This window comes from Chinchilla lanigera, unplaced genomic scaffold (assembly GCF_000276665.1).
Source record: "Chinchilla lanigera isolate Chin_1 unplaced genomic scaffold, ChiLan1.0 scaffold00024, whole genome shotgun sequence".
NCBI classification, from domain to species: domain Eukaryota; kingdom Metazoa; phylum Chordata; class Mammalia; order Rodentia; family Chinchillidae; genus Chinchilla; species Chinchilla lanigera.
In genome coordinates, this window is record NW_004955425.1 from 8,831,418 (window position 1) to 8,854,662 (window position 23,245).

Genomic DNA, 23,245 nt, shown 5'->3' on the forward strand with positions numbered 1-23,245 from the left:
TAATATTTAGGAATTTGCTTCATTGAGTCTTTTGAAACAGATTATACAAAGAATCTAATTTTTAGTCAAATAATTTACTGGGAAGGCTGTTTTGGGAATGAATAGAATCTTTTTGTCTTCAAAGTTAAGAAGGAAATGCATAACTATTGGGATCTGTATCCATGAATTGTGCTAATTTTTCAAACATTTTTTGAGACACTATGAATTAAATGTAGGGTCTCTTACACACTGTATAAATGATATACCATGGAAGAGCATCCCTAGACTATTTTTTGTCTCTATAATTTTTTATTTATTTTAAAGAGAATAAAAAAATAAAAATGATACACAATTTCAAAACAAGATGATAGGAAATTAACAATAGTTGTTATATATTATATATTATTATCTTCAAAGTAGTTACTCAGATTAAGAGAAATAGGCATGCAAAGTTGATGAAATAATTAAGTATTAATTGTTCTTTTCAATAAACCAACAGAAATTAGTAGTACAATTATCCTAGCTCTCTTGTGTGTGTGTATATGTATTTTCCCCTTCTTTCTTTTCTCCTTTTTCTCATCCCAGTTCTTTCTTTTTAAGCAGTTTCTTCCCCTTTCACAATATCTATTCTACCTTTTGGATCTTATTTACTCTTTCAGTTTCTTACACTAGGGAAACAATATGATGTTTACCCATGAGAGTCTGATTTATTCCACTTATGAGTATAGTCTCTAGTTATGTACATTTACCTATAAAAGACTAGAGTTTATCTTTCTTTATTGCTGAGTAGTACTCCATCATATAAAAATATTGCATCTTTTTATCCATTCCTCAGCCTAGGGGCATTTGGGTTGTTTCCAAAATTCAGCTAAAAAATTCTGAGAGAGGATCTTGCTAAGTTATCCAGGTTGGTTTCAAATTTTCTATACTTTTGCCTCGGCCTTCTAAGCATCTAGAATTAGAGGCATGTGTCACAACACCCCTGTTACCATATTTTTTAAAATTTTGAATGTTTTAAATGTATGGAAAAATTGGGACAATAATACAAAGAGTCTCTCTATGATCCAAGGCCAGTTTCCCCTATTATTAAATCTTACATTAGCAAGGCACTCTTTATATCATCAAAGAGACAAAATCATCACTGATGAAGATACCTTCAGTGTTTCTCTCTGCTAGACTGAACTTCCAGGACCTCCTTCCAACTCCAGGGCCTTGATCTCCAGCCCACTCTGGTCCTCACATAATCCAAGTGATCTCACAAAAAAGTTGGATCTTCCTCTTTCTTAGAGCATTTGCTTGGAAATAGTAAATGTAAATTCCTTCTCTGCTCCTTTGAGATATACAGCTTTTAACATATTTATGCCAAAGATTTTTGAATTTTTGCATGAAATTCTTGTATATTACTTAGAAAAATTCAAGGAACAAGAATTTAAAGAGAAGTGGGGCTGTGGCAGGAGGAGTACTCCAAGTTTGAGAAGAGCCTGTACTCTACAGTGAGTTCAAGGCCAACCTGAACTACATAGCAAGACCCTGTCTAAAAGAACAGAACAAATCAAATCAAAAAGAAAGGATTTGAAGAGCAAAATAAAATTACAGAGTCTTCTTTATGTTCTTTTGTTATGGGCATTCCAAAGGTGGAGTACTAGCCATTGAGGGATTAAAACCCCTCTGTAGCTGAGAGCTGTAGGGCATGCACGTAATCCGAGAAGTCTGGAAGGCTCAGGCAGTAAGAGTCCAAATTCCTCACCAGCATAGATAACTAAGCAATCTAGTAATTTATCAAGACCCTGTTTTAAAATTTAAGGGAAAAATAGGCTGGGGATATGAATTTGAAAGCCATGGTTTCAATCCCCAGTACTAAGGGGTGGGCTGAGGTAGGGTGGACTCTTGTCAGGTTTTGCAGTGCAGGGCTGTTTGTTTTAAAAAGGGGTCCCATACCTTTAAAATGTAACAGTCAAAGGACCTAATGTTCCTAGGGAGTCCCTGTGGAAAATTTGAATCCTAAGTACCTAAGAGACTTCCTGCAAGTTTTAAAACCATTGGCTCTCATGGATATAGAAGAGAATTTACTTTTCCTTTGAAAAGGCAATTAGTACACACTCATACAGTCCTGGTGATCCCTCACCTCTACCCAGCCTCACCTCCACACACAAAACCTTAGCTTACCTCTTTACAGCTCTCTAGCTCTTTGCCTGGTTTCTCTTCACAATTACAATATTCTCTGCCCATTTCCTTCTCTATAATATTCTCTTTGCATTTAGCTTTCTCCAGTGCAATTTTGCCTTGACAATGCATTCATTGTTCATAACTAAAATCCTTATTTAATTTAGATTTTCCTGATATCTGCTGAATGCTTGTTTTCTGCTCAAACATTTCAAACAAGACCCCCCCCCTTCACATTTAGTCATCATGTTTCCTTAGGCTCCTTTTGGACGTTACAGTTTCTCAGATCTACCTCCTTTTTGATGATCTGGACAATTTTCACTCTTAGATATTTTGCATAATATTTTTCAGTGGAGCTTTGTCTAATATTTTCCTTACGACTAAACTGGGATTATGTTCTTTAGGGAGAAAAACTATAAAAGTAGAGTGACATTTCCACTACATTTTAGCAAGGATGTCTATAACTATTGTTAACATGGCTTATCACTGCTGGTAGCTTTAATCCCATGGCTAAGGTGTTTGTCAGGTGCTGTCCATTTCAAGTCACTTTTTTTCTTTCCATTTTTTTTCTTTGGGATGAAATTCCTCTTAACACATAATCCAAACTCAAGGAATGTGAAGTCATTTCCTTAGAAGTTTACATCACTTATGTTTATCTAAGGAATGTTTGGCAGAGGAACACAGGAGGAAAGACTGGACCCAGGTCTTCTCCACCCATGGAAGAAGGTGCAAATGTTTCCGCTTTCACAATATTTATTATCTTGAAAACACATTCTTCTGTCTGTTTAAAATCCTATTCTGCAAGACTTCAAAAATGTAATTATACTTGTGTATATATTCATAGCAGCACATTCACAAAAGTCAAAAGGTGACAAAAGACCAGATGTTCATTGACAAGAATGCAGTACCTGCATATACTACCACAGAATGCAGTTTGAAAACATCATGTTAATGTCATATAATATATGCTTCTGTGGCAGGAGATTAAAGCCGGGTAACCAGCTGAGCAAGTGGGCATGGCCTGTCAATCACAGAGAGCAAAAACACAGGTTCCAAATGCTCCACCTGGGCCCAATCAGAAAGTGCTATCTTCAAGTCTTCATTTACAGCTGGTGTGAAAGCTAGCAGGCTTTTGATATGACAGCCTAAGTCTGAAATCAGGCGAGGAGCTGTTAAGAAAATCCCCATCATTAACCTTGGGGCACTGTAACCTTTCTCCATGGCTCACTCTGACTCTGAAGAGCATACTTTTCTCTCCACCTTTAATAAATGTAAATCCTTGCTACCTTTTTGTGTGTCTTGTCCAATTCATTTATTTATTTTAAAAATTAAAAAATTGACAAAACAACAATGAAGACAAAATAAAACAACACAAAAACAACAAATGATACATGACCTAAAAACTAAATTATAGGAATTTACAATGGTTGCTGTATTACATCCTGTTATCTTCAGTGAAGATGCTCAGTCCTTTAGACATAAGAATGTAAGCTTGATCAAACAAACAATGACAGTAACTAGCAAAACAAAATAATAATAATTTAAAAATAACATTGGAAATGATGCAGAGCTTCACCATGCAAAAAGGTAGGAATTCAACAATGGTTCTTCTACTGCATATTCAGGACACCAAGAATGTGGAACGAATTTCTATGGAGCCCTTGAAACTAGCAACAAAACCATAATGTACTTCGCTCTAAATGCCTCACACTTGATTCTGAGTGTGTACTGCATTAATGCTGCCTGATACATCTGTTGTGCCTTGCATTGATGCATCCAGAAAAGTATTTGGGAGATCTCCTTAGACACATCTGGTGACGGTGCTAGCTAGTGCTTTCTGAACTGACAAACATGTCTGGGAGCAAAAAGCAGTCATGTGCAGCACTGTGAATACACCACTGATGAAATAGCACAATATACTGCACCACTGAATCGTTCACTTTAGAGTGGTTAATTTATCTTACGTGAATATCCACCAATAAGTATTTTCTAAAGTGGTTATGTTAACAGATTAGTCTTTTATGCTGCTCAAAAATTGTCTTTTATGTGACAATTACCAGGCTTTAATACTTACCTACCAATTACCAATTAAAACAAAGAGACAAACAAAAGAAATAATCTCTTTCATAAGGTTTGGCTGACAGCTTGTCCAGTTCCGTGCTTTCCCACTATGGTTGGTCAAGAGAGGTTTGAGAGGAATAATTTAAGGTAAAGGCTTAGAAAGAAAAAATCTCTATTGGGGGAATTTTCCCAAGCACTACTTTATTGGAAATGTAATACCTCTGTACTTCTACTATTCTTTTGATCATTTGATACCTTATGAAATAGATTATGATTAAAACATGGCAAAAAAATAATGTTTAAATTTTAATTTTCCATTCAAAACCCTAAGTGTTGATAGAAGGATTGTTTCAAATGCAATACATTAGAGAGTCAACAGAAGAAATCTGTGAGCCTACCTTATCTCACTAAAATCAGCTACTTTTGAGAGTGAGGCTATCATGAATCCTCCTGCAGGGAGTTTTATGGGAATAAAGCAAAAATACAGAGGATCTCTCTCACCTACATAAGCAAACATTGTCACAAATTTTATTTCCTACTTGTCCTTCAAAACCAACTTGTTCTTCCCTTGGGAACCTCCTATATCCACTGTCCTATATCTAACCCCTCTCCCTTAGCCACTTTAGAGAGCCACATTTATGTGTTCCCATAAGCACATCAGTCTTGTTTGCTGAGGGAACAACAACAATAACAAAGTGAGACATAATTCTAAATTGTGAATACTATAAATAAAACATAATTGTTTGCCTAAATCTTATATATGATTTCATTAGGCTTGGGCTTGCATTCATTTCTAAGTGAAAATTCAATGTATGGTAAAGGCTACCAACAAAGTTTCCCTCTATCCACTTTCTCAGTTTCCCTCCTCATTTTTCTTCCTTTGTTTGTTAGAAAATAAGATAACATATTAAAATTTTAAGAACAGTGAAGAAAGATGATATTTTTTTGTTTTACAAAACTAATACAGCAATTGAAAAAATAAGAATATCTCTTTTAAAAGTTATCCTACTTTTTGTTTCTGTTTTTGTTTTTTTTCTGGTATCGGGAATCAAACTTATGACCTCATGCTGGCCAGGCAGGCGCTGTGCTGATGAGCTAAATCTCCAGCCCTCCAAAGTTATCCTACTTAAACCATTGCATGAAACAAACTATGTTCCTCCAAAATTCATATGATGCAGCCCTAACTCCTAGTGTTCTTATGTTGATAAATAATTTAAGGATAAATGCTGTGAGAAGGACAGGTACAGTTACAATACTAATACCCTTTACAAACCATTACTTTAAATAAGTTTAAATATTTAAATTGTAGTAATGTTATGACTAAACACTTTTTTTTTTTTTTTTTTTTTTTCCGGTACCAAGAATCGAACTCACAACCTTGCACTTACTAGGTAGTCACTGTGCCGCTGAGGTAAATCCCCATCCCCTGAGATTTCATTTCAACTGAAAGTTTCTTGCTGTAAATTATTTCATTGTTTTTAATTTTTTTTAATTTAAAGAAAACTGAAAAAAAAAAGAATATTAGCAAAATGCCAACAACATGCACAGAAACAAAACAAAATAAAAACAATAAGAATGAGACAGGGTTTCAGAACAAAATGCTAAGGATTAACAGTGGTTGTTATATTGCATATTTTTATCTTCATCGAAGGTGGTCAGATTACTAGATGTAAGAATGCAAGATTAATCAAACCATTAAAGAGACTAAAAAATAAAAACAAAAAAATTATAAGCAATACAGAGTTTCAGTAAACAAGATGGTAGGAATTCAGCAATAGTTGTTATGTTGCATATTGTTGTTTTCAAATTAGTTGTTCAGATTACCAGATATAAGCATGCAACATTGGTCAAAATAAATAAATAAATAAAGAAAGAAAGAAAGAAAGAAAGAAAGAAAGAAAGCAAGCAAGCATTAAATGTTCCATTCAATAAACCATTAGGCATCAGCAGTTATCTCAGCCATCCTTATGTATGTATATACATACACACACACATATATATATAAAACTATTCTTTGGGTTGGGGATTTAACTCAGCGGTACAGCGCCTGCCTGACAAGCAAAAGGTTGTGAGTTTGGTTCCTGGTACCGGAAAAAAAAACCAAAAACAAACAAACAAACAAACAAAAAGACTATTCTTTGATCAAACCAGAAACAGGTGCTAATGTGAATCATTTCGTATCTGTTTTAGGATTAATAGTGCATTAAACAAATGTTGACTATGCCAGATGGGACCAGGAAAAATGTGGACTCTAATAAATAATATGAAATTATATGAAACCTGATTTTAAAATGAATGTAGGACAGATATGATGATTTTTTGATTCACTTTTAAAGCAGAATCATAGAATATTTGGCATGGCTTCTAGAGTTTAAATATTTAGTACTAAATAGCTTGTAGTTTGCCAAAATAGCTAGAAGCACCTAACAGACTCATTGGCAGATACATACATTAAATACTCTTTCTTTACCTTATCAGGTATTTGCAGTAGAGACAGAAAAAAAGTAACATAATTAGAGTTGCTCTGAGTCTTTTGACATTAAATCACTTACGTAAAACTGTAGAAGTATTTCTCTTGCTTCTGCTAACCAGTGATAGACAGAATAGTACTGACTAAAATTTTAAGTGTTAATCCTATTAACTTGATTCTATTACATTTCTATATTTAAGGAAATAAATTAGGAATAATAAAATTTCCTTAACCTAAATCATTCTAGAGTTGAGGTCTGTTTTATTTTAAACTTTTTTTAAATTTGTTAGAGATGTTTGCACAATTTTGCTCATTTTTTATACATACTACTTGATGGACTACTACTCTATTTGACTTCTCTTTACTCTTCTGACATTCAAAATACTTTGTTTCCTTAAGCCATGAGACACTACCTTCCCATTCTACCCCTAATTTCCAGAACAGAACCGAAAACACAGGCAGAAATAAAAACAAGCAGCTTAAATTACTGTGTACTCCACATACAAATAGGAAGGAGAAGTGAGGGAAGGTCAGAGAGGGAGGTATTTATTTAAAAGTTGTTTTACATAGGCGGAAATATAACAGCTAGCTTTTTGTTTTTTGCAAGTTTTTTATATATCCAGTAAAAAGTAGCTATTTTACATAGGCATAGAAATATAGATAATTCAAATCAATCCTCTCAGGTTTTTATTCAGAATTTCTGAGATAAGATCCAGAAAATTTGAATTTTAAATATGCCTCCAAGGTGACACCGCTGTAGCCTTGTCACAGCTCAGACTTTGAGAAATATTTCAATAGGTGCTAAAAACATAATTGGAGTGTAAGTAGCACATTAGAGGGTAACTTAGAGGGTAAAGAATACAGCGAATAAAACCAATGTATTCCTCAACCCTAACCCACCTATTTTCCTACCCAGAAAAACATATAAATCGCATCACTGCCAGAGGGCCCTATTAAGGAAGTAAATCAAGACAAGCACTGCAGAGTAACGAATACATTTGGGTATGTTCTTTGTTTTGAAGGCTCGTGGAAGAAAGGTAGAGAAATGACGCACTCACGTTGGCTTGGATGATGACAAAGTACTGAGTCTTATCTTCATAGTTAAGTCTCTTCCTTAACACGATGTTTCCAGTCAGCATGAGGGGAATTTCAAAGGTGTCATTGGACGTCTGCGAATATTAAATATGCAAACTTCAGGTTGCTGAAATTAATCTAAGATCACTGAAAATATGATAGTTTACATAACATGATATCCTGGTTTAGTCACCTTGAAGGTTGCAAATGGCATACTACTCATCTGAAAACAGATTATTAGTATAAACTTCCAATTTAATATTCGTATCATTTTTCAAAACATCTTATTTTTCATCAGTGAGTTTCCTCAGAGTCCGGTGATAATCATAATCGATTGTTTTTGCCATAACTTTTCATATATCATTAGGGCTATCTGATAATAGCTCTCAATCAAAGTCTAGGAATTTAAAAATCTTCCCTGTTACTATTATCTGTTTATATTTGTTTTTACATCAAAGAATTCAAATATTGAAATTTGTTCCTTTAATTGGTACTTTTTGTATTCTAAATATTTTCTGGTTTATCAAATGTAAATATAAACTTGAAACTCTGTTATTGTAAAAAATCTGTTAAAGTTAAGTCTTTCAAGTTTTACAACTGCTGCACATAAGTTGTCCTGTCAAAAATTTAGTTTCTTCTTTGAAAAGGTAAACTCCAAAGTGCATTCCAGCTCTGTGGCTTTGTAAAATGTAGCCCTCAGTGCAAGAGTATTTGCAGCTAGAATATTATTTGTAAGATCAGTGTCTCATCCATATAAAAGAGCTTATAACACTCTTATATTTTACCACCACTGTGAAAATTGCTAACACAGTATCATAGTAACTACAACAAATGAGTTTTATTTCAGGAACTGGAACTGTTTTCTTTTTTCAGTAGCTGTGCTTGTGCTTGTGGCCATCAGAATATCTGCTTAGCTTGAAATGACATTACATCTTTCCAAGGGGAGGGGGAGCAGGAGGAGGAGGGAACAGGTATGAAGTAGGGAGTGTGCAGACACGCTCCAGTCAGTGTGGGCAAATTCCCACGAGTTCTGCTAGAAAGTGAGAGTCGAGGAAAAATAGCTGAGTCAAATCTCTCATGTCTGACTCAGTCCAAGGGATATGATAATGAAGATACAGAACAACCTTTTATATGTGTAGTTGTGAGATCACTGTGTGTGTCTGTCACACACATATTGTTGATATGTATTTCTACTTAATTCTTCACTCACATAATCATATTTGCAAATCTCTCTTGGATATTATCATTTAAAAGGAATAAGTTCTAATATGAATATCTCCATTAAAGCAGCAAAATGAATATTTACAATTGTTGCTAATGATTTTTATTAAACATTTGTAGAATCACTACAAACTTCAAAATTAGTACTGGCATTTATTGCTCTTCATAGCACACTTAACAGAGCTTGAACTTAGTAGCCCAATCTTTTACATCTCAGATTTTAAGTTTTAGGTGTTTCATAAATACTCTACTTCCAGAAACAAAGGAATATACATGGCTTACAGACAATGTTGTTTCTAAAGTGTTAGAAAATTTCTGCATTAAAATTAACTAATTATTTGATTAAATAAGTATTTCTGAGCACTCACTTTCTCTAAAACTAATCAAATAATAATCAAAAAATAGAAGTAACATGTAGATATAGATTTTGAATATCTGTTTGTTTAACTGTAGGTAGAAGAATATTGGATTACATAAGCAATAAGGAAATACTCTGCATATCAACTTGAGGGAAAAAAAAAACAAAACAAAACTATAGCATCCCTGAAATGCTTCTTTTACATTCCCAAGATCATTGCTAAAGGCAAGGGGACATTGCAACTTAGTGGGCTGGGGGCGAGAATGGTCAGATAAACGCTATCTGAGGAATACTAGGAACTTGGAAATCTGCTGTTATTCATAGGAAGTACATTCCTGCCCATAAGTCCACTGTTCTTAAAATGATGGTCATACAATGGAGCAAAAGGCAAATAATGTTGCTACCATATAGCCTATTTTTTAAAGCCATCCCTACAATAACTTAGCATGGAACAAAATGCAGCTGAGTGCTTTATGCAGGTCCAACCAGCCACCATGCAGCACTTTGCCTTCTCTCTGGATGTCTCCTTGTCCAGTCACAATTTTTTAATGGTTCAGCGACTTGACAGCTGTCAGGCAAAGGGAATTGCTCTGATGAAATGAGGCCATAAAATAGGGTAAGGAATCCCATCACTCCTGAAAAGACGGGAAATATGTAGGAGCAACACGCATAAAGCTTGCCCCCATATGCAAATAAAAGAAAGAGAAGAGAATGTTGTCACTGACTCTCTAGAAACTGTTTCCCAAGACACCATATCATCTTCTCCTAAACCTTTGTTAATATGTGTAAAGATTAGTTATGGCATTTTTGACATAATGACAATTACCTGCTCTCCCTGCAAGAAGGTTTTGCTGTCCACAGTTACAGAAGCTTTGGCATTAGAATAAGACACAACTAGACTCTGCTCTCAGCTGAGAGCTCTGGTCACTCATGACTTTCTAGAGCAAAGAGATTCTGATTGGCTCTCAGATCTGTGTTATATTAGTAAATACTGCTGTGACAGTCTCCCTTCAACTTTAAAGACTAGAATTTCAGTTGAGAAGAAATCGGTTACAGATGAGCAAAGATGCAAGCACACACACACACTTCTGCTAATCTACAGAGAGAGCAAAGGTCCAAATCTGTCTGACTGGGTTTGTTATTGTTAAGTGGCAGGAAAGTCTTCTCTGTCTCTCAGGGGCTGTAAGTTCTGTTACTACTGTTTTTCTCCATCTTTTAAAAAAAAAAATCTCTTTACTTATGCTCTCTGCTGCCTTCTCCTCATTCACTCTTTCCCTGTCTCTCTGTTTCACTCCATACTTTCTTCACTTACTTACTATGGACATGACTGTGATTTTATCTCTTAGTTTCAATAAAAAGGATCAACGTTATCCTAATCAATCTCTATTTAGCTTCTGCATCTCTCTGATTAAGCCAGGCTATCATGCTACCAGAGGCAAATCTATAGCTTGGTTGTCATTAGTGGGGGGTTCCCCTACTCCAGTTATCAGAAATGAGCAAGATTACATGACACTTACCCACCCAATAGGGACTGGGATTTGAGTAGGCCACACAAATATGCCCTTACCTAAAAGAACTAACAGTGATTATTCATATTGTTTCATAAAATGCTATCCCTTACCCATCACATAAATGCAGAGAAACAGTCACATTTAAGGGTGTATTAAATATTATAATTATTAAATGTTATTAGAATAAATAATATAAGGTAGGATAGTTAAATTTAAGATAACAGAAAAAATTAAATTAAGCAGAAAATAAACAAGGGAAATCATAATTTTAAAATTGTATTTTAAGAGAAACTGTAGTTTTAGGATGTAAAATTTGCTTAAACTTTGTTCACTTTTAGGAAATTTTCTCAACCAAACAAAGAAAAAAAGAAAGAGGGAGGGAGAAAAGAAAGAAGGGAAGAAGGAAAAGAAAGAAATCCTAAGCATCTCCAAGACACAGTAATCCTGTACATTGGGCTGTGGTCTGTCAATTGTGTTTCCTCCCACTGACCTTCATCCGAGAGGAAGGTACTATAAGAGGGCCAGCAAATCTCATTTTCAAACATAGGTGTATATTTTTTTATTCTAACATAACCTGCCAGAAGGGTAACCTGCCAGACTATAGAAATGCCCAGCCATATCCACATCACAGACTACCCATCTTGAAGAAACCCTAAGACCACTGAAACATACCCCACTCTAGGCCTTGATGAACTTCTCTTGAAGGCCTGCACTTCTCTCTCAGGGTGTAATTTTAAAACTCTTCCTAATAAATCTCTTTATTCCTCTTACTGATGCATCTCAAAAATTCTTTTTTTTTTTTTTTTTCCTGATGGAAGTGGGTACCGTCACCTGAGGTCCCCATCTCAGCTTTGGGAGACCTTCCTGGACGCAGCCCAGTGACATCCTCACCTTGTTCTAAGCAGTTTCCAAGGAAATTGCATTTAGAAGTGATTGTTTATTTAACTTCAGAGCCATTTATGTTGCAAAGCTGAAAGGTCATAAAGTTGGAATGCAGAAGACCTCGGCTCCAAGTTTAATACAAAGACTTTAGACAACTAGAATTGGGTATTTAATTATAAAATAACAATACATTAGGAGGACTTCAGATTTTCATAATATAATGCTCTGTGTATTAAAGTATAATATACTTCTCTTACTGCAGGATCCAAATATAAGTTGGTTTGGCTTAGTTTGAAATATTTTAATAACAACTAAAATTTGGTCTTGGACTTATATAGAGAAGCATTCAAGTGATTTGTTAAATTTCTTTTTACATTTGAAATATTTTTTTTAACTTCCTGACTCAGGAAATTCAAATGTATTACTTGCTAATGTTATAAAAAAATTATGGCTTTGTTTTCCCTCAATTCCTTACAGCTATAGGGAATCAAGTGTATAACAAGAAGGTGAGTTGATAAAAGATATTATGACCCATAGAAAGAAGCTTGCTACTGACATGCCCTTGATGCTTTGCTGAGTGGCACTGGTTGTCCACAGAGGTGCCATGCTACCTCCTTAGTGTGCTGGAGACTGCTACAGGGGACACGGCAACAATTTTCAGATTAAAACTCTGAAATTGCTCCATAAACATCATTGTCATCTGGTATTAAAAAAGTTAAGGTAAATGTTGTAGTTTTGGGACTTTGCAAGGGGAACAATATAATACAGAACACATTTATAAAATTATTTATAATAGTCAGCCAAAGAATCACACACAAAAAGAGAATGAAGGAAATCTATCGACACACTAAAGCCCAAAGAATTTAGCTGAGGGCCTGGATCCCACAGGAATGTCCTGTATGAGTCCAGCTAAAGACCTAGAGCCCATAACAATGCCTCCCTTGAATCCAAGTGGAGGCCTAGAGCCCATGACAATGTCTCATGCAGGCGTGTTTCACAGACCTGTGCTGGGAAGACATAAAGGTCAGTGGTAGAAGTTAGAAACTCTGGGCCAGCATGAGAAAGGATCTGTGCTAGCAGGCAGACGGACTGCACTGGAGCCAGGAGGTGATACTCAAAGTAAGAACCAGAGCTCCCCTGAGAAGTACTACAGCCACCCTCAGCAACAGTGAGGTCCAGCGCTCCTCCAGTGATGAGTAAAGCTGAGTTCCCTCCAGAAAATCCAAAGTGACAAAATTATCCAGGAGACTGAGCAGTGCACCATCTTCCTGCCTGGAGGAACTGGTGCTCAAAGTGAGGATCCAAGCACCCCCAAAGTGAACTATAGCCTTTTTTAGTGACAACGAGATCCTAAGTTCCTCCTCCAATGAGAACAACCAAGTTCATCAGGAAAGCCAGGATGACAAGGTCCTCCAGTAGAACAGCCCAAAAGAACCAGCAGCTCCTTAACAGCATCCCAGCAGCTTCTTCCAGCTCCCAACAGCCTATAGACTTACTCCTCTCCAGTTCCTCCTCTCCTCTTACACTGCCAGCAACAATCCTCAGGTGGGCCTCCCGTACAGTTGACCACCAGTTGTCAATCAACCACAGTAAGTGAGACGATAAACTCTTCTATGAACACTCTTGTCAATCTTGCCAACAATGAGATTTAAAATAGCAGAATGCCTATAATATTTGCCATTTTTCATATAAGATAAATTTTCAAACATGAAGATTTTATAAAACATGGGATAAATTTTGACCTATTTCAAACAGCACTCTTTCTTGGTTTGCTTTGGCTTTTTTTCTAAATAATTGAATGAAAGATATATTATAGACCTTTAATATTAAATGACATAGAAAAACAAAGATTGGTAGAAAGGAGACATAGAAAATAATAATTAAAAAATTGAACTTTTTAAAACACTGTAACTTTTTGAACACAGTCAAATGTACAAAAGATAAATTATATCAGTATTCCCTAGGCTAGTTTATGCGTCTTTCCTTCCTGAGTGTGGGTGTTCAGAGAATGAGCCCCATTATTTTCTGGAACTGGAAACACGTTTCTCTTGATGGGATGGAAACCCATGGAATCTGTGAGTCTATACAAAGTTTAGTCTTTTTTTTTTTTTTTTTCCTCCGGTACTGGGAACCGAACTCACGACCTTGCGCTTGCCAGGCAGGCGCTTTTGCCGCTGAGCTAAATCCCCAGCTCCCAAAGTTTAGTCTTTATCTTTCCTTATAGGAAAAAATAAAAAGTGCATGTCTCACTTCTGTAAAGATAATTGCCATTTCATAAGTGAAATGCATAAGCCTAGTTTTTGTTCAAGATGGATATTTTGAACATATTTTGTAATTTCTCAGTTTGTTCCTTTAATTTAAGATCATGTTTCTGCCCTTTACTTTCCCAGCTAAACTAATTGATGGACTTCTGTTATCCTCATGGGACTTGGGGCATGATAGGTCTAGAAGGAAAGAACCATTTCCTTTCTAGAATAAGTCCCTTTATGCCTCTTACTAATGCATCCTAATAACTGCTCTATTCTGATTGAAGACAGTGAACTTGCATCCTATCCCACGCGTAGGTGAAACAAGGTTTTCTTCTGCTTTGGATACTAGCTTGGACTCTGTACAGTGTCATTACCATAAAGTCATAGAAGAGTAATATTTTATAATAATTAATATGAGCACAGTACAGCTTTCATAGACTCTGAACTCTCTTCATTAAAGTTCTCATGGTCCACATTGTAGAGCAGATGAGCTCTACTACTAATTTCTAGTGGGTAATTCAAATATTCCTTAATGAACAAGAGCTGAAAGAATAAAATCTAGAGATGAGGAGAATGACATTTCTTCTCTCAAATGAAAAAAGAGAATTTACAGCTGAGGAGCCACAGGTTATGCTGTATGAACAAAGCTCCACAGTTCATTTCTTACTTAGTTTACATATCCACATATGTAGCAAATCAGCAAGTAGACTCTGCCATCTAGACATTCAGGCTAATGTATGTTCCACCTCAACATGCTCTCTGGAATTCACACAGCAGTGGAAGGAGATACAATGAGTTGTGCTTTGGTCGCTCTGCTCACATTTTATCTACTAGTCGAAGAAAGTAATTTCCTCCAACCATGAAAAGTACAATCTTGACATATTTCCAAAGAGAGGAAGAATCAGAAATTTCTGAGAGACAGCACAACTGCTTTCGCTTTCAACTAAGTCAATCAGTGTGGCAGCCGTCTATTCCCAATCTTGCACCTTCTTTACTTTAGAGAATCATTTGAATTGCAGTGAAAAAGCGGTCAAAGAAAACTTTAATGTTAACAATTTTGACTTTGTTCACAAATTAAATAAAAGTTTTGTTGTGATGAAGAATTTGTAAGATTTGGCTATTCTTGAAAGGTTATGATTTGGAGTGATAAAACACTCTTGCCTCACTTCACAGTTGTTGGGTTATTTACTGTGTCATTAAGAAAAGATAGGGTAAGAAAGACACTAATAAAGCAAACGATCATTTTTAATTTTGTATTTTGTTTGAAGAACAGAATCTTTATCCTTCTTTCTTTTTATAGTTTCTTTAGAAATGGAACCAACAATGCTTTTTTTCAAAGTGTGTTTAAATGAGTTTTCAAAATGACAACAAGATCGAGCATTAAACTAAGTCTGACAAATTTGTAACCCCTGTTAGCAATTTACATCTTTTTATATTGCTTTCCTGTTAAGGGTAGTCAGAAACTGACTCCTGAAAGCATTTCAGAGATGAACATATGTTCAGGTTAAATCATATATTATTACACGTGGACTTTATTTGTTATTAAGAAATAAGCAGGAGAATATCATGGTGCTGTTAATATGAACGACATTATAAAAAATTAAATAGTGGCAGAAATAAAAATCAGCACATATTTCTCTCAGACTTTACAAGACAAAAACCTTGTACTAAAGTTTAATCTATAATTTTAGGAAGGCTAAAGGTGTACTCTCCACTTAAAAATGTGCCTCCATTAATCTTTTCTCCCCCAGTATATTTCACATTGGTGATGTGATATTCTTTCAGTCATCGAATGAAGGCTATACCCTGAAAACTTCTTTATTTATGCTACAGTGGCATTAGGTTACTAAACTTTATTATTCTTTTTTTGCATTTTTGAAATTGTAAGATGAATCCCCCCCCCCCCCGTTTCTTTTTTTGTTTTGTTTTGTTTTTGTTTTTTTCCAGGACCATGGATCAAACCCATGACCTTGCACTTGCCAGGCAGGTGGTGTGCCACTGAGCTAAATCCCCAGCCCCTGAAATTGTAACATGGTTGATTAGTTTTCTCTTCTGTATATCAGAAAAGCTCACAAATCTCTGAAAACAGGAAGCAACTAATAAGGGACTTAAACCCAGGAAAACTTTTCCAAGACAGCTCATTTTCTCTCTCTTTTACTTTTACTTTTACTTTTTCTCTTTCTTTCCCTTTCCCTTCCCCTTTCCCTTTCTCTTTCTCTTTCTCTTTCTCTTTCTCTTTCTCTTTCTCTTTCTCTTTCTCTTTCTTTCTCTTTTTCTCTTTTTCTTTCTCTTTCTCTTTTCTCTTTCTCTTCCTTTTTCTCTTTCTCTTTCTCTTTCTCTTTCTTTCTCCTTCCTTTCTCCTGTCTTTCTCCATAGATATATAATATATATGTGTGTGTATAAAAATATATATTATATATGGCCTCAAACAATATCTAAATATTAGATAGCTTAGTTACTTTAATAAGTACTTCTCTAAAATACATGTACTGTAAATCTTGCTCGCTGGTTTCGTGTTATAGCTTGGAAAGTAGAATTAGGAAATGATCGCCATATAATCATATATGACTATCATAAAATCTAAGCTGGAAACATGGCACCACTGTACCAATGATTATTAAGTGAAATAACATGTGAGCAAGGTGAAGCGTTCACAAATAGAATATGTAACCAGGTATCTTTTCTATTGTCCAGGAAAACGGTTTCTCCTGTCCCTTTTCTGCTTCTATCTCTGTATTCCTTTGCATTTTGCTGCTTGTGGAACCCTTCGCACTCACAGATCTCTGTCACATTCCTATCACGTCACCAACTCTGTCTCACGGTCCTTGCCTGGAAACATGCTGATGGGATCCCTTCCAGGAAAACTTAAACAAAAGCCAAAATATCCAGAAACCTTCACTGGATCCTGCTATGCCCATGGGCCTTCTGCTTTTCATTTGTATTTTCCTCAAATGTTTGGAAAATTTACATGAAAGTAGTATGACTACTGCAATAGAACCCAAAGTAGAAACAGTGGAGTGTGTGCTACTCTGAAAATGGACTGTGTAACTCAGTAGTAGTGTAATACCAGGCAAACCACTTAACCTAGAGAAGCTTTCGCTGCGGAGCAATAGAGATGCTGCTACTAATTTACTTGCAACAAGATGAGACGCATGCAATTCTCACAATAAATTAACAGATCTTGTTGTGAGTTCTCAGTCTTAATACACACAACAGAATTTTTGTATGTTTATGTGTTTTTAAAAATTTGTTTAAAGCCTACACTGTGTAAGAAACAAAAAGTGAAAATAAAGGTGTAATGTTAATCTCAGCATTTTTCTCTGTCAAATATGAAACTCAGAAAAATGGAATAAGAATGCCCACTTAAATAGTGCTTTTAGCTCTGCTTTGAGGAGCCCATGATAATTTGAGAAACTGTTGCCTTTTGTTTTTTTGTTTTGTTTTGTTTTGTTTTTGTTTTTGTTTTTGTCCTGTAGAGGCAGGATGTTAGTTTGACTTCCGTTTGTTTGATTTTTTCCTGTACCGGCAATCAAACTCACGACCTGGTGCTTGCCACGCAGGTGCTGTGTCGCTGAGCTAAATCCCCAGCCCCTCAGTTTACGTTTCAATGAACTAATTCGGACTTTATCTGGCATTGTACATTGCTAGAAGAAAAGATTTCTTGTTCTAAGAACCAACACAAAACTATTGTACTGAAATTCAAAGAAAATTCTAAACCTAGGGGCTTTGCCTCCTACTTAACTTTAAATTTTAGTTTTACTCAGCCTGGCTGCCATCTTCTGGGCTTCTCTGCATCAGAAATGAGTGTCCGTATTTGTGCATTGTTATATATATTTTTTCAATTTTAAAAATAAAACAACAAAAACGTATTAACAAACAGACATCCATATTACATCAGTTATATTGTGATGATGTCGGCATTCATCTTGAAGTTCCACAGAGCATATGCTTATTAGTTACATTATTTTGAATGACTTCTTAGAAAGCTTAACTCTAATGATTTCCTTTGTGATTAGATGTCCACAAATATAACAAAAATTTAGAAATAATGGTACATTATACCCATAACACATTTTACTCTCTTACCAATACTGTCAAAATAACTTTACAATATGACATTAATATTTAAAAAGTCAATTTTGAGACAGTTTTGTAAAATAGTATCATTACCAATTGGTTACATTAGTCAGTGGAATAGTAAAATAATATTCACTTGAAATAAGTGTTTATTTTATTTCTCACAGTAAAATATTTGTATATTGTTGTTTACATACCGGGTCTTCAGGATTGTACTGGATAACATACTCTATCTGTCCATTTGGGCCATCGTCTATGTCTGTAGCTCCATTATCTCCTGAAAATCCCGTAAAGATTGTGGTGCCAACTGGTGTAAGCTAAAAAAGAAAGCCAAAGAAAAAACCCCTCAATTTCAATTTTCTCAGCTAAACACCAAGTCTTTTTTTTGTTTTGTTTTGTTTTGTTTTTCTCTGGTACTGGGAACCGAATTCAGGACCTTGCACTTGCCAGGCAGGCACTTTGCCACTGAGCTAAATCCCCAGCCCCTAAACACCACGTGTTTTAGCAGAAAAAAACAGACCTTTATTACACAAAGGAAGAAAATAGTCAACTGTCAACTATAGAACTGAAGTATTTCAAACAAAACTTGGAAACCATACATAAGAGTTCGTATAATGTCTGGAACTTCCAACTTCATGATCCTTACACTGGGTAACAAAATAGAAAGATTCAATGAATATCACATTTGAACCGATTTATAACCATTAACCTTTTAGCAACTGTGTAAAACATTCACCTTTTGCTCTCCTTTAAAAACCTTGTTGCATTAAGTTAGACAAACTAGGTTTTAAATGGAAGAATAAAGTTAGATTTTTATTTTAAAATAAAAAACCAATTCAGAGACAACCACAAAATCCTAATTGTTAATTATATGCATATAGAAAGTTTGCCAAAGAAAAATTGGGAAGAATAAAAACCTCACTTTCGCAAAGGAGAAAATTACAAGTTTCTTCAATACTTCTAATGGTGATTGAGTAGAAAACAATCCTATTGCAGGGATGGAAAATATAGTCACATCTTTTTAATTACAATTAAAAGAACAACAAAATTTGAAGTGTGTCACATATAAAATGAAGATTTTTGCATTTTGGCTTCTTACTAATCACCCGAAGAAATCACTGTTATGTTTCTTTCCCTGCAGGTCTTTGCACAATATACTTCCATGTCCAAAGTCATTTTTGTCATTTTTTCCTACTCACTCCTCGGGCTTTATGTGGTACACAAATCATTAGTTAAATTGCAACTTAATTAAGCATCACCACTTGTATACCATTCCTGACATGTCCTTTCCCACTCTAAGTCAGAATACAGTACCCCTTTTCCTTGTGATTGCATTTACACATCTATAATTGCTGTGACAACTCAGTAACTAAATTTATTTTACAAGAAACATAAGCTGTGTACCTCAACAGAGGAGAGACATTAAAATTGTGTACTGAGATTAACTTTGATAATTACTGAGAGATCCTTTCATGGAGAAATAATTTAAGAGTGAAAAAGAGATAAATTGCAGCTATATTTTTAGGGCCTACAAACTCAAATGCTTATGAAAATAAATCTGATGATGTGAAATGAGAATCTAGCCTAAGGAGAATGGTGACAAATGGGGAGTATGTATCCTCTCTAATTGTTAGGTGCTTCTCCGCCCCAGAAGATCTTGCAAGAAGAAAATACAGAGCTAAAATTATTGGATCCTCCAATATTCTAATTTGGTAAGATATCTCTTAATTCTAATATTGGCAACATATTTCAGAAAATTAAACTTTGAAGGGCCTAATCTGTGTCTATTAGTCCACCAATCACATTTTGCAAACTCTGACTTAACAAAGAGAAAATAACTGTAATAAAATAAATAAATCATAAGTACAAGGGAAACTGGGTATTTATAAACCCAGCCCTCTTAGCCAGTGACTTTATGGTCAAACTTAAGAAGCTGAGAATGAAGCAAGAAGACATGATTTAGAATAATGTATCTAAGAACACTAATAGACCACTAGGGGATAAATTTATTGCCAATGTAAGATAACTAAACAGCTTCTAAATTGACATTTCTACATAGTTTATAATAAAATCCCTGGTTAAAAAAGATTTGGTTCTCTTATTAAAATTCTCCCATTCTTGTGTAATTATGCACAGATATTGTTGTAAAGTAAAAATGATATATATTTTTCTCATATACAACATGGAATATGTATAAATTGTGGATTGGTGAAATCAAGTCAATTAACATATATATTACTTCATTACTTCTACATTTTTTGTTGTTATTGTGGGAACACACAATTTTTTTTTTAATTTTAAAAACAAAAGAACAGAAACATGTTAACAAACAGACATCCATTTACAAAATAGCACAAGAACAATACGAGCAATGCTGAATTACAGACAAGGTGATAGGAAATTAACACCGCTTGCTGTATTATTCAGCAATTTTAAAAAATATATTATCAATTACCATAGTCACCATGTCATAGAATAGATCCTTTGAACTTGCACTTCTTTACCTAACTGAAATTTTATATGTATAATCATCATTCTAAGCTCTACTTCTTGTTTTTGTTTTTGTTTTTTTTTTTGGTTTTTTTTTTTTTGAGACAGGGTCTCACTATGAAGTTTATGCTGGCCTTGAGCTCACTTTGTATCCCAGGCTAGCCTTGAAACGATCCTCCTGCCTCAACTTCCAGAATTAAGCTCTATTTCTGTGAGTACAAATTTTTTGATTGCAGACACCAATGACACTGTGAGGTACTCTTCTTTCTGTACATATCTTATTTCACTTCTGTGATGCCCTTCAGATTCACCAATAATTTTAAATTAATAAACTTCATAATTTGATGTGATTTGTTTCCAGATCTCTAATATCATAAATTTATTTATTCAAAGATTTTGTTGCTGAAGTAAATAACTATCATAGAACTAACATTCTTAACTAAAAAATAAAGTGAAACAAAATGAAACAAAAATATTGAACAATAGGTCTATAGAAATTCTGAAAATCAATATGTGTCTTTCAGTCTACACAAGGGGTGGCATACACGTAATACTGAATCTACTGGAGCACATTCATTTTAGAGCGGTGTCCTGAAATCGTATTGCTGAGGATAGTATAAGTGCTATTGTGTGAAAGGAATAGATGATTCAGATAGAAATCAGGCCCCATTCCACATATTAAAGATCTTGGGATTCATGGATGTCTGGAAACTGAAGACATAACCACTTTCTAACAAATATAACACTTTTATATCTGTCTGAAAGTAAAGTAAAAGAATTTTCCCTACTTAATGAATTCTGCTAGCCCAATAGCATGTATCTTTAATGATAATTTGCTGTAACATTAATCTTTGTTATGTAAACTCCTTTAACTAAAATTATTTTTTTTTTGCTTTATTCAGAGCATTGTGTTCTATTTAGTTACATCTTATAACCTTTAAAAGTCAGCACAAAAAGCCAATGTGGACCTCACTGCCTGCTTCAACCTCACTGGAACCTCAGTCTGCATGAGCACAGTTCCGGGCACCTACTTCATTGCAGCCCACTGCCCTCACTAGAGCAGTCGCCTTTCCTAGAGTGGGGCATGCTGGGAAGTGGGGCATGCTGGGATGCAGGCATGATACACTCCAGGAAGAGGGAGCCTGAAGGCGAGGACTCCAAGCCAGCGAAACACTGGTCAATCCTCTAATTTTACCTTTTTCAAAAAGTATTCAAATTGGACGGAATATTTCTGTGGAATAATAAGCACTTCATTTATGTATTGTAAACTCATGTGACATAAATCTATGATTACAGATCAAATATTTAAAAGGGAGAATGAACAAAGTAATTATTAAAAGGGAGAATGAACAAATGAAAGACTTTGTGACACTTTCACCTGATAATGTAATCAACCATTCAAGTGCGTTTTTACTATACAATGACTTTATTTTCTTTTGAAAGTTTAAGTTATGCCTTGACAGTTTCCCTCTTGCTGCTTTAATTATATGAATTCAATTGGGCTAAAAGTGAAGTGTGTATGTGTACTCTCTGTATGGAGGGAGAGAGAAAAAGAAGTAATCTGGCATTTGAAACTCAAAATCAAGGATGAAAATGAAACCATATTATTTGATAAAAGCAACAGAATGAAAATTGTTTTGTAAAACCTGTTTTTATTCACTAAGAATATAAAGAATACTATCCTGTAAATATCACCATTCTGTTCCCAGTTTTATTCAAGATCAAATTTTAGAAATAAATCTTTATATGATAGTTTATTACAATAAATGATGTGAAAGACTTCACTTCTTACAACGTTGTATTTCAAAATCCAAAGATGTATTTGTAAATCCAAACACTGGTAGAATTATGACTTTTTCCATTGCTCTATAGCTCTCCATTTTTTTATAACTTCAAAAGAGACACAATTAAAGTATTATGGTACCATCAAACATTATTAATTAATGCTTTCTTTTATCACTGTCATGAATTTTTCACAATTCAAGAGCATATTTGTCAATAGGTATAACTCTAGTATGTTTTCCTTTAACATAAACCTTCCTTTGTACTTTTTTACTGCCATTAACAAAATATATTTGATTACAAAATTCACCAGAGATTGACATCAGACAAGAGAATGAGTATCTGTGAATTTGTGATTACAATTCTAAGGTTAACAAAAAGAGTAATTTCATTTCAATTGTCTTCAAGATTTGAGATCACTTTTGTAATGCCTAACATAATTTTTCCAATAGGATATATCTGATCAAATAGATTTCTATAATTCCTGCAAATTTCAAGTAAAATACGATTCCACAATAAATTATTTAGTTGATCTCTTTAAATGGAAAAAATGTAAAGAGTTGCTTAGTTGCAAAAATAGAGACAAAAGCTTACCATTCCTATAATGATACCACATAGAAGTTAGAAACTAACTCTAAGGAAAATTTTAAGTTATTTTATATAGGAGATTTTACATCACTTTATGATTAAGTGGAAAGCATTAGTGTAACAGTGGTAGATTCTGGCATCTCCTTTTTTATGGCAGTGTCTCTTTATAATTTCTGTAAAAATTAAAGATTTCCCCACAATTTTGATAATGTGGTAGCTGTTGTCTGTGGAGGAAGGACAGACACAACAATGTGTCAAATTATTAGTTTAGTATTTGTATACACTGGTGAGATTTTCTCTTTTTTTTTTTTTTTTTTTTTGGTTTTTCTCCTGCACCAGG

At 34.6% G+C, this 23,245-nt stretch overlaps 1 protein-coding gene across 1 annotated transcript in view; it reads right to left on the bottom strand.

The window, feature by feature from the left end:
* Pcdh15 (protocadherin-related 15) overlaps positions 1-23,245 on the bottom strand; it is a 759,655-nt gene that overhangs the window by 387,895 nt on the left and 348,515 nt on the right. Inside the window, exons 7-8 of the mRNA XM_013514752.1 lie at positions 18,243-18,362; positions 7,732-7,842 (exon numbers count right to left, since the gene is read on the bottom strand). Of these exons, the coding sequence (XP_013370206.1) occupies positions 7,732-7,842; positions 18,243-18,362 (231 nt within the window). The remainder of the gene's footprint in view (positions 1-7,731; positions 7,843-18,242; positions 18,363-23,245) is intronic.